The 12,957-nt window shown below is 44.7% G+C and overlaps 2 protein-coding genes across 4 annotated transcripts in view; one reads left to right on the forward strand and one right to left on the reverse strand.

Annotated features, from left to right (window-relative positions):
- pigl (phosphatidylinositol glycan anchor biosynthesis, class L) overlaps positions 1-12,039 on the reverse strand; it is a 37,720-nt gene extending 25,681 nt beyond the window's left edge. The window contains exons 1-2 of one of the 2 annotated variants that reach the window (XM_018755396.2): positions 11,775-12,039; positions 10,494-10,593 (exon numbers count right to left, since the gene is read on the reverse strand). In XM_018755396.2, coding sequence (XP_018610912.1) covers positions 10,494-10,593; positions 11,775-12,039 — 365 coding nt within the window. The remainder of the gene's footprint in view (positions 1-10,493; positions 10,594-11,774) is intronic. The other variant, XM_018755395.2, reaches the window with a different exon arrangement.
- Positions 12,040-12,631: 592 nt separating this feature from the next.
- Positions 12,632-12,957, forward strand: part of ncor1 (nuclear receptor corepressor 1) — a 72,714-nt gene continuing 72,388 nt past the window's right edge. For both annotated transcript variants that reach the window (XM_018755288.2, XM_029251402.1), the window contains exon 1: positions 12,632-12,752. The gene's annotated coding sequence lies outside the window, so the exon portion shown is untranslated. The remainder of the gene's footprint in view (positions 12,753-12,957) is intronic.

The following is a 12,957-nucleotide window of genomic DNA, read 5'->3' on the forward strand; positions in this document are numbered from 1 at the left end:
TGGTGATGTCCACCCACTTTTCCAACTGCTCTGTTCTTGCTTTCATTTGGGGACTACTCCAATGTGCAGCTCTTGACCACACCCAACGGACAGTTTTCACACAAAAGTCACAGCTAACACTGGTTTAGACAAAATTTAACATGTTTTCCCACTTGTGGTGAACGAACCTCCCAGTGCTATTAATTTCTCAGTTCATGAGTCAAACAAGAGTCAAAAAAGTTCAAAATGTACCAATCTATTTCTGTGTCCTAATTACCAGCTGTCATTTCCCAATGCACTGCAACGGAGTAGTACCCCATGCTGGGCTTACCCTGGGCAGCCACACACCAGGTTGCACACCACTGCAAATTTGACTTGGACAAGCGGTTAACAATAGCAAGTAAGTGAAGGAGTCAGTGTCTACACTCTCTGTACAACACTGAAGCAGCAGACAATTCAAAAGATGTGTGCGCCATTTATTGGCAAAATTGTGCACTTAATACACCACTATAAGACCACAGTGCAAGTGCCAATTCTGGACCATTTAACAGAGTCAGAGCACAAGATTGGTCAGGATGGGCAACACAATACAAAACAATAGTTGGTAATAAAACCTTGCTAAAACATGAACAAAACCAACCACCAAGAAACTCACATCAGCACAATAAAACATTGTCACAAACGTCTCAAAAAAATGTAAAAGTCTGGTGTGCCACTAAGGCTGTTTACACAGAACCCCTGCCAGAGATCATCGTCGTCTTGCTGGGCCAAGCAAAAGGTTAAATTAAGTGCATTATTTATGCTACTATACTAAGTACATAAATGCAAATATAAAATCTAAGCAGGTGCCTTTAGTCACCTTTCCACTTTACCCATATTGCACCATAGCTTTAGCTATAATAATCCCCACGTATTAATATCCATCCATCCATCCATCTTTCTCCGCTTATCCGGGACCGGGTCGCGGGGGCAGTAGTCCGAGCAGAGCCCCCCAGACTTCCCTCTCCCCGCAAACCTCCTCCAGCTCCTCTGGGGGAACCCCAAGGCGTTCCCAGGCCAACTGGGAGATGTAGTCTCTCCAACATGTCCTGGGTCTGCCCCAAGGCCTCCTCCCAGTGGGACATGCCCGGAACACCTCACCAGGGAGGCGTCCAGGAGGCATCCGAAACAGGTGCCCAAACCACCTCAACTGGCTCCTCTCAATGCGGAGGAGCAGCAGCTCTACTCCGAGCTCCTCCCGGGTGACTGAGCTCCTCATCCTATCCCTAAGGGTGCGCCCAGCCACTCCGCGGAGGAAACTCATTTCTGCCGCTTGTATCCGCGATCTCATTCTTTCAGTCATGATCCAGAGTTCATGACTATAGTTGAAGGTAGGAACGTAGATCGACCGGTAAATTGAGAGCTTCACCTTACGACTCAGCTCCTTCTTCACCACAACAGAGCGGTACAATGACCGCATTACTGCGGACACTGCACCGATCCGTCTGTCAACCTGCCGCTCCATTTTTCCCTCACTCGTGAACAAGACCCCGAGATACTTGAACTCCTCCACTTGAGGGAGCAACTCCTCCACTTGAGGGAGCAACTCCTCCACTTGAGGGAGCAACTCCCCCCTAACCTGGAGGGGGGCAATCCACCTTTTTCCGACTGAGAACCATGGCCTCGGATTTGGAGGTGCTGATTCTCATCCCCGCTGCTTCGCACTCGGCTGCAAACCTCTCTAGTGCACGCTGTAAGTCTTGATTCGATGAAGCCAACAGGACCACATCGTCCGCAAAAAGCAGAGACGAGATCCTGAGGCCACCAAAACAGACACCCTCCGTTCCCTGGCTGCGCCTAGAAATTCTGTCCATGAAAATAATGAACAGAATCGGCCTATCGTTGGAACACAATCCCCCTATAGTTGGAACACAATCTCTGGTCCCCCTTCTTAAAAAGAGGAACCACCACCCCGGTCTGCCAGTCCAGAGGCACCATTCCCGAACTCCACGCAACGCTGCAGAGGCGTGTCAGCCAAGACAGCTCCACAACATCCAGAGACTTGAGAAACTCGGGGCGGATCTCATCCAACCCCAGAGCCTTGCCACCGAGGAGTTTTTTGACTACCTCAGCAACTTCAGCCAGGGTAATGGACGAGTCCCCCTCCGAGTCCCCGGCCTCAGCTTCCTCTACGGAAGGCATGTCGGAGGGATTGAGGAGATCTTCAACACACCGCCCGACGACATCCTCAGTTGAGGTCAGCAGCGCACCGCTTCCACTGTAAACAGTGCTGGAGGGAACACTGCTTCCCCCCTCTGAGTCGCCGGACGGTTTGCCAGAATCTCTTTGAGGCCGACCGAAAGTCTTCCTCCATGGCCTCACCGAACTCCTCCCAAGCCCGAGTTTTTGCCGTGGCAACTGCCAGAGCCGCGCTCCGTCTGGCCCGCCGGTACCCGTCAGCTGCTTCAGGAGTCCCATGAGCCAGCCAGGCCCGATAGAACTCCTTCTTCAGCTTGACGGCATCCCTTACCTCCGGTGTCCACCACCTTGTTAGGGGATTCCCACCGCGACAGGCGCCGGAGACTTCATGCCCGCAGCTCCGAATCGCCGCCCCGACAATGGAGGTGTGGAACATAGTCCATTCGGACTCAATGTCCCCAGTCTCCCTTGGGACCTGGTGGAAGCTCTGTCGGAGGTGGCAGTTGAAGACCTCTCTGACAGGGGCCTTCGCCAAACGTTCCCAACAGACCCTCACTATGCGTTTGGGCCTGCCAGGTCTGTCCAGCTTTTTCCCCCGCCATCGAATCCAACTCACCACCAGGTGGTGATCAGTTGACAGCTCAGCCCCTCTCTTCACCCGAGTGTCCAAGACATATGGACGAAGATCAGAAGAAACGACTACAAAGTCGATCATCGACCTCCGACCTAGGGTGTCCTGGTGCCAAGTGAACTGATGGACACCCTTATGCATGAACATGGTGTTTGTTATGGACAAACCGTGACTAGCACAGAAATCCAATAACAACTCACCACTCGGGTTCAGATCAGGGAGGCCGTTCCTCCCAATCACGCCCCTCCAGGTATCACTGTCGCTGCCCACGTGGGCGTTAAAGTCCCCCGAGTAGAACGACAGAGTCCCCAGTGGGAGCGCTTTCCAGCACGCCCCCCAGGGACTCTAAAAAGGCCGGGTACTCTACACTGCCGCTAGGCGCACAAGCACAAAAGACAGTGAGAGACCGTTCCCTGACCCGAAGGCGTAGGGAGACGACCCTCTCATTCACCGGGGTAGACTCCAACACATGGCGGCTGAACTGGGGGGGGCTATTAATAAGCCCAAACCAGCCCGCCGCCTCTCACCCTGGGCAACGCCAGAATAGTGGAGAGTCCACCCTTGAGTGGAAGTGAGCCCGACTATATCTAGACGGTATCTCTCAACCTCCTGCACTAGCTCAGGCTCCTTCCCCGCCAGTGAGGTGACATTCCAAGTCCCAAAAGCCAGAGTTGGCGTCCGAGGTTTGGGTCGGCCGGGCACTCGGCCCAGACCACCACCCAAATCACAATGCACCGGCCCCTTATGTCCTCTCCGGCAGGTGGTGAGCCCACCGAAGAGCGGCTCCACGTCATGGCTTCGGGCTAAGCCCGGCCAGGCCCCGTGGGCATAGACCTGGCCACCAGGCGCTCGCATGCGAGCTCCCCCCCCCCAGGCCTGGCTCCAGGGCGGGGCCCCGGTGACCCCATACCGGGCGGGGTAAACGAGAACCTAGATTTGATGGTCATCGTAAGGGGGTTTTGAATTAAATATTAAATAATTGTAGCCCACCCACTCGATTCTGATGTTTTTTTTTTATTACTAGCATGGAAGGTGAATCGGTGGTGCCCACAACACAACTTTGGGATGCGTGTACTGTCGCTCCCCCAATTTCGGGGTATGGCTCTCACTAGGGTGAGGAGAGGCTCAGTTAGCGTCGTACAGCTATACTGTTATACTACAGTCGTACAAACCTCCCATGCTTCACACACAGCAACCTCAGCCCCGCCTTCCTTTCCCCAAAAAAAAACATTCACACCTACACAGGGACCGTCACAACATTCAGGTGAAATAAACCCAACAAATATTTAATATAAAACGTCCACACAAATAAACATTATAATAATTCACACCACCAAAAAAAATGAACACTTTTTTTTCCTTTTATATGACTCAGTCTCTGGTACCAGCGTCGTCTCGTTGGCGCGCTTTAGTCTGGAGCTCCTTGTCCACCACCGAGGGAAATTCCCACCGTTACTCACAGTTTTCGTGCAGTGCAGGAAACCGACAGCGACCTGTCCTCACAGCCACCCTCTCTCCAGTGAGGATGGAGCGATGATGGCGAGTCCTGGCGACTCTCTCTCCGGGTCCAGTCGCGCTGGCAAACCCTAATCTTCCACTCCCCAACTCCGAAAAAAAACTCGGTGTCTCCCACACGTACCCCGTTCCCCCTCTTTCCCTTAAACTCCTCCAAAAAAACCTAACTGACTCCCCGCGGGCTGGTTGTCGCTCGCGTCAGTTTTTTTTTCACAAACCCCCCCCCCGAGCGAGAACGAACCCAAAACTGCTTGTTCTCCTCGCCTGGTCTCAAAAAAAAAAAAAAAAAAAAACTCCCCTTTCTCCCCACGTGGTGTTCCAACCCTCTTCCTCCTCCGTTTTCTTCCCCTTCTCCCCCGGAACATCCCGCCCCACAAGGTCGCAAACACTCTCCCCACCAACAAACACCAAAGAAAATGCACAATACAGGAACAACAAAAAAAGTCATGTTACAAAACCATAACCCCCTGCATATTTATATAACCATTTTCCACCCCAAATATCCAACTACACGAGAACAAGTTGCGTAGGGGGCTACATAAATAAATATATTTTCAATAATTATGTGGGGGATTCACTCTTCTCTCTTCCCTGACACACCGTGATGCTTCCAAACAAAGTCAGTCACATGTGAAGCAACCTGACTCAGAAACTCATATGCTAAAGCGGGATTTCAAAATGTGTCATAAAAAATTACACTTTTAAAAGTGTAATTATGAATGAATACATAAATTTAGATACACAACTGTCTGCTGAACAGGGCTGACTGGGTCGTGCCACTGCAACACCGGTATGATGGAGCATGAGCAGACATACCCTGGTTAGAAAGAGCTCACAAAGCTGTGAATTAACATAGCGATCCAGATATAAAGATACTTGTTCCAGCAGTACCCTGCAGAGCTGCAGTGGTAGTAGTGGAGAAGCAACGTGTGGGGTTCCAATGACAGAAGTTGGCTGGTGAGGATCCTATAACAGCCTCAACTGCACTGGAGTGTATGACCCACACTGAGGTGTTGGCTGAGGGGTAGGGGTGACTGCTGTTTGGCAGCAATGCTATCTGCAAAACATTTACATTTATCTAATGCTTTTTTACCGAAGTGACTGAATGTTAGGCTACTTACAATTATTTACCCATTTGTACAGCTGGGTAATTTTACTGGAACAATTTTAAGGTAAGCACCTTTCTCAACAATACTAGAGACGGAGAGGGATTTGAACCTGCAACTTTTGGGTCCAAAAGCAGCAGCTATAATGACAATGCTACCAGCTACGACAACACACATAGAAGCATACAGTGGTGTGAGACAGTGCCATCATGTCACTAAAATGTCTCCTAAATCCTTCAAATTGTACTACTGCATCATTTTATGTGAACAAGTAAACCAAAATGCTCTTCTGTGGTCTGCTGACCTTCAGAACTAAAAACAGCCTTATGAGTTTATACTTAAAAAATATCAATTAATTTGGCAGATACTTTTTTCCAAAACAATGTACATCTCAGAGAACAATACAAAGATTGAATTACACCAACAGCAGGAGAGATTTGGATGCAGATATGCGATTTGAGCACAGTCAATTTGTCACAGACCGCCATATGAACCAGTATACATCACACAAATTGCTGTATAAAAGTGTATCCATATTCAACAATTTAAAGAAATTATTAAACAAAAACTTAAACACTAATCATGCATTTATGAGATCAGGGGAGAAGTGAGTCCAAAAGAGTTGAGATTTGAGACCCTTCTAAAATGCAGTGAAAGATTCAGCAGTTCGGAGTGTTGTGAGTGGGGATCATTCCACCACATTGGTGCCAGAACCAAAAACCTTCAAACATGTTATCTGGGCATGAATACGTGGCCTTTGTAGCCTGTCTGTGTTGTGAAACACCCACAAACACAGCAAAAAAACAGGTCAAAATGAGGCACAGTGCATCATCTGGGAGAGACATTCAGCAGAGATCCAGAAACTTGAAGGACTTGAGTCCAGCACAGCTGGGGCCATGGCAAACAAAAAGTAAAGGTGTGATCAAAATAGGATCGAGGTGATTATACTGATGGGAGGGAGAACAAGCAGGCAGCCACAAGGTCAGAGTTAGGGACACTGGCACCCAGGTTATGGATCAGTGTTTCGATATACAAGGAAGACAAAATAGATGATGAAGAACATCAGAAAGGAAGTCAAATGTGAAACAGGACGATCATGTCCAAAAAACCTATTTTTTTCTTTATACTTAAAAGTAACAATGTTACAAAATACCCCAGATATACTATGTTACTGCACTGATCTATTCCATTTCATTATTATTTTGACTATTTAGTTGCTTAGCTGACAGTTCTATCTGCTGTGACTCACAATTGAATTAATATCACAACAATACTGGCTATGTACCCTTCTTAAGGGAGAAACAGTAGGGCTTCACCAGGAGGCAGCAACCTTGAGGTTACAATTCTGCAACCACTCTGTAGGCTGCTGGGATTTAATAAAACAGTTGAGTTTTACTGCTATATATGCACCATGAATACATTTGAGGTTACTATAAGTATACACATGCATACTACTGTTTAATGCTCGTTACTATGGAAACACACACACACACACACACACACACACACACACACACACACACACACACACACACACACACATTTTCTGAACCGCTTGTCCCAGACGGGGTCACGGGGAACCAGAGCCTACCCAGCAACTCAGGGCGTAGGGCTGGAGGGGGAGGGGACACACCCAGGACGGGATGCCAGTCCGTCGCAAGGCACCCCAAGCGGGAATCGAACCCCAGACCCACCAGAGAGCAGGACCCGGTCCAACCCACTGCGCCACCGCACCCCCCCACTATGGAAACACTACCAACAAAACAAAGTAAATTAAAGAGGAGTACAAAAAAGATAACTATAACGTCCCAGCTTGTTATAGGAAGCCCGCTCAGTATTGCCTGAGCTTTTGTGTGTAATTAAAATTGGGCCATTTCATACATTCTGAGAAGTGAGGGCACTTCTAAGTAGAGCCGCTGGGTTATCGAAGCAAAGGTCTCTCTCCTTCACTGTTCTCCTCCCTGTTTTCCCTTCCCTCCCTTTCTTTTTTTAAAAAAAGACTCAGAAAAAATGTGTCTGCCAAAGAAAGCAGAACTGATGATATCACATAGCTTCCCCCAGAACTCACTGAATAACCCTGAGCAACAAAATTACTGCCAACCATAACTTTCAATGATGATCATCACAATTCTTATGGTTTCACAAAGAACTAATGACATTATGGAAGAATAACTACATAATCACTTTAAGAAGCTACATGTTGGAGGCATGGCTATCCACAAGAATAGTTTATCATTCCAACTATTCTAATTTTTTGTTTTCTTTAAAATCATTTAGAGTATTACAGTCACATTTGAATGTAAAATTGCTCAAGCAGATTATGTACACAGTAACATGAGTTTTTAAACTGAAAACAAAATGTTTCTTTTGAACTTATTAAAAGCACTGTATAAAAACACAGTATAATAACATCAGGCAGTCAGTCCAGTGATGAAATATACAGCACACTTACCTTATTATGCAGAAAACAGCTCATTACATGGAAAAGGAAACCAAGTGGGGTAGTAATAACTATTCAATGTAATAACTATTCAATGCATGAAATAACCCAAAAAATGCTATGTTGTAATAGGAGAGAACAGCTAGGAAAATCTGAACAGCATAAAATTTCAGAACTGTGTGACACTTTGGGTTGCTCCACCAAAGCAACACACTGTTAAAGGGTTTTTAAACCCAGCGATGAATGCAGTGTTAAGTTTCTTACAATGTCAGCCATCAGGTTAATTCCAGCCTGCCTTTCATGCACCAATCCCTTGGAAACATTTCACCAAATATATCAATGCAGCGCTCAGTGACTGTGCACTTTACATTCACAGCAGTACTCTTCTGACCAGACAGGAAAAGAGCCAAGAATTATGTAGGAAGTACAACCACATATCAGCAGTCATGAAATTGCTACCTTGGCTCCCAGTTATATTTAGAGTTGATTATAAAATCCTACTTTTTACGTATAAGGCAGTAAGTACATGGCATTGCTCCAGTTTACCTTTGTGAGATAATATCCCTGGATAATATCTTCATTCATTGGATGCGGGTTACCTTAAAGTACCTGTGATCAATAAGACCTCCTAGTGAGGTTTTATTGATCACAGGCACTTTAAATTAGATTAAAGCATTTTAATTGTGAAAATATCTGGGCATGTCTGTAAAGTCCAGGAACATAATTTTTTTTTCCCCCCATATTAAATAATGGGAAAGGACCTCCTGGTTTATAGACTCTGTATATGGACTATTTTCAGGAATAAATTACTGTTGATTACTGCTACATATTTTGAAAGAAAATGTATTTTATTGCTATGGTCTACAGCAGAAACTCCCTCTACAGATATATGGTTGAAGCAAGTGTCTACCTTTCCTCCATTATAAAAGTTAACATTTCATCTGCATAACACAGCTGAATTCTGAAAAACGTGGTAACCATTGAGCAATTTCTTGGTATACAGTCCCAATGTATTTGCCATCTTCTGTTTTCTTGTATATATGTGTCTGTGTAATAAATTTTATAGAAATTTAAAAAATATTTTATGCTCTTTTGTTACTATTGATAACCACTTAACTTCTTAAATTACAAACTATGCAAGTCAATATAAGAAACCGAGAAAGTGCACCACTAAACTTCCAAATTCAGGAAAACATATTAAAACATGCAATGTTTCCCATCTATGGTAACCTGATGCTTTGCTTTTTGATGACAATAAGTTGAGCATTTAAAAAAAAAAAAAAAAAACACCTTTCTCAGGGGCGCGGTGGCGCAGTGGGTTGGACCGGGTCCTGCTCTCCAGTGGGTCTGGGGTTCGATTCCCGCTTGGGGTGCCTTGCGACGGACTGGCGTCCCATCCTGGGTGTGTCCCCTCCCCCTCTGGCCTTACGCCCTGTGTTACCGGGTAGGCTCCGGTTCCCCGCGAGCCCGTATGGGACAAGTGGTTCAGAAGAAACCTTTTTCAATCACTACCACACTTTACAATTCTTCATGTCCTGCAATGAGTGTGGCCTAATACATCAGGCAAGTTTCTGACTTGGGGGCCTCCACTAATACTTGTAAAAGCACGTGATTTGTGATCAGCTTCCTGTTTGCATTCAAGAGCACAAGATCTGGGGTATGAGTGGGGGAGTCAGGGCTAGGCTGATCTTGATAGCCCATAACTGGTGTACTTATGACCTGGAGCAATATGTCTTCTCCTGCTCCTAAGTACTGGATTTAAGTACAGCTGGTTTGTAATCAATAAGAATAGTGCTGCAGATTTAAAGGGGGGGGGGACTCCCTTCTCCAAACACCTTTTACAAAGTGTATCCTTCATCATAGAAGGTAACTGTGCTTTCACACATTCCAATAAGCAAGAAAGGGAAGAAAAAAAACAAAACAGTAAAGTTATCAAAACACTGGAATAAGAAAAGAATCACATGGAAACCTACTCTGTACATTTACCCTGTACTAAAAAGTTTTTTTGCCAAAAGCCCCCTTCTCCATGGCCACAGTAACAAGAAAAAACACAATGAGGGGTAATGTAACATTATTAAAGTATTATAACATTAAATTAGAGATTACTACACCTCATTTACAGATACCTTTGAAAAAAAATCTGTTACTACTGTATGAATGTGTGAGAACAACACCTTCCAAAAACTGCTTAAATGATTTTCACAATTAAAGTTTTAGACATGTGGTAATCATACTTCAGTATGTAATTAAATTTGTGTTAAGCCCTTTTCTCATCTGCAGTCCTACTGGTCCAGCTTTCTACTGAACATGCTAAATTTCGGTCAGAATGTCATGCATTTTCATCTTTGGCTCACTGATTCCCCCCCTCCCTTGCCTTTCTGTAAGTGAACAGAAGTGTTTCCTATCAGTCCTCCCTCATCTCTGTAGTTAATGTTAGCAAACTGTAAAATGTAAATTGTTGTGTTTGTGCAGTAGGTGTGCGTGACTGACTGTGAAGGCCTTCAATGACCCGACACCTCATCTAGCATGGTTATTTGAAAAGGATGGATGAATAGATTATAGTTTAGTTGTAGTGTACGTTTGTATGTACATACTATGTCTTGCATAAATAATAACCATAAATTGGACTGCATGTTGACCTTACTTGTTGTCAATGATGGTAACTTGAGAGGCTGGAATTCCCAACACACCACAGCTGTCAAACAGCTCTTTCCTTCGCTGCTCTCCTTCATGATAGTAATTACCTAAGACAGACCAGTGTCAAGAACTTCAGTTAATGCTCAGATCAAACATCATAACAGGGAAAAAAATTGTGTTCCAAGTGACCAACTGTGGCATCATTGCTGGTGCTTCGGAAACTGCCGATCTGGAATTTTCATGCATAACAGTCTTTAGAGTTTACATAGAATGGTGCAAAAAAACATCCAGTCAGTGGCAGTTCTATAGGCAGAATTTGTTCATGAGAGAGATCAGAGGAGAATGGTCACACTAGTGCAAACTGTCAGGAATGCTATAGTAACTCTATCACTCTTTACAACAGTGATGAGCAGAAAATTATCTCAGAATGCACAACACGTTGAACCTTGAGGCGGATGGGCTACAGCAGCAGAAGACCATATTGGGTTCCACTCCTGCCAGCTAATAACACGAATGTGAGGCTACAGTGAGCAGGATCACTGAAACTGGACAGCTGAAGATTGTAAAAACATTGGCTGGTCTGATGAACCTTAATTTCTGCTGCGACATAGTGATGGAAGAGTCAGAACTTGGTGTAAAGTGCATCAATCCATGGACCTAAACTGCCCTGAGACAACAGTTCAGGCTGGTGTTGTTCCGGTGTGGAGCATGTTTTCTTAGCACACCTTGGATCCCCTAATATCAATCAAACACCATTTCATTGTTATAACCTGAGTATTTGTGCTGACCATGTGCATAACTTCATGGCCACAATTCATCTATCTTCTACTGGCTACTTCCAGCAGCATAATGTGCTATGTCACAAAACAAAAGTGAGTTGAAACTTATTCAGGCAACAAATTGAGTTCACTGTACTTCAGCCTCCCCAATCACGCAGAGATTCACAGCATGAATATGCAGCAATTATTTGATGCAATCCTATCAACATTCAATCATCGGAATCTCTAATGTCTTGTTTAATGCTGCATGTCATGAAAAATTCCAGCTCTTCTGAAAGAGAAAGGGAGGGGGCGCTGCCACCCACAATCAGATGTTTCTAAAGTGGCCAGTGAGTGTATTCACGTGTAAATTATCTTTGCGTACTGTTACCTGAATTTTAGGCAGTTTTTTTTTTTTCCTCAACAAACCTAACACTGTAAGTCATCCCAGACAAAGGTGGCAATTGAAAACTAACGGCAATGAATCAAAGTGAAACGAACACACATAGCAATGACAAGTCTGAGCTCACCTGCGGAGAGGCACAGCACTTGTAGTCGCGCGCCCAGCTGCCGGAGCCTCAGTACGGCAGGACCGAAAAACATACACTCGTCATCCGGATGTGCGATTATGAGCAGCGCTCGGACATTCACCGACGGCTTGAACACCGTTTCAGACTCATTTTTAATTAACATTTTCAAACGCGCATGGTCTGACCTTTTCTGACACTGTCTGAAAACGTGTTTAGTCCAAATTAAATATGACAATGTAAACAGGAAAAAGACAACTACGAACATTGTTAGCCATCACAATAAACTCTCCGTGTGGCTGCAAATACTTAAAACACTAGAGTTCCGTTTGAATACGTGATATAGAAACCGCTGCAAAAAAACATTGAAATTATTAGTACTAAAATATCAGAATCACAATTCCAAGCATTTTATTTGACATTTCACATGATGCATGTCACTCGACGTAATTTGGGCAAAGACTGAGAAACGTCTTTTTTTGATAAAAGTAAAACTTTTCAAAAGTTAACCTCACTTTGTTTTATAGATACCTATTCTATTGCATTACTAGATACTCTAAATTTATACATCTAGCATGGGTACAATGCTAATCAGGTCCAAGAGCTGTAGCGTGATGTTTCAGAAACTTTCCGCCACTCTGTGGGGAAGATTTTATGGTCACACACAAGTCCTATTCGCTTTATAAAAAGAATGAGAATTACAGAATATCGTCGCATTATATGTTTATATATAATTGTTCGTAGTTTAAAAAAAGAGTTTGTTTTGTTTACAAGAAAATTCAGACCTTGTGGCAAAGGTTTTAATTTAATATCGTGAATTGACTAATACATCCCTATTAGGACAGTAACTTATACGGAGTGTGCCGCAGTTTTCTTACCGTCCGCAGCACTCAGTCTGTCGTTCACGGATTCGAGAGTCGGCTCAAGCACAACCGAACAAAGTTGAGTTTTTATTCATTAAATCTGTGAAAGTGAAATGAGGTGAGTGTCGTTTCTCTGTGTTGTTTAAAGCTACATGGCGTGTAGTCATAGAGGTGATGAAGGACGAAGCTTAGTGCAGATTCTGTGTCGCTGTGGGCTGCGCTCAAGATGGCGGACGGACTGTGGACGCGGAGGTGAAACAGTGTAGCCTGTTAGCTTACGTCGACACCGATAATTGTTCAACTGCATTTCACGGAGCATAGAA

The sequence above is a fragment of the Scleropages formosus genome, chromosome 4 (genome assembly GCF_900964775.1).
Source record: "Scleropages formosus chromosome 4, fSclFor1.1, whole genome shotgun sequence".
NCBI lineage: Eukaryota > Metazoa > Chordata > Actinopteri > Osteoglossiformes > Osteoglossidae > Scleropages > Scleropages formosus.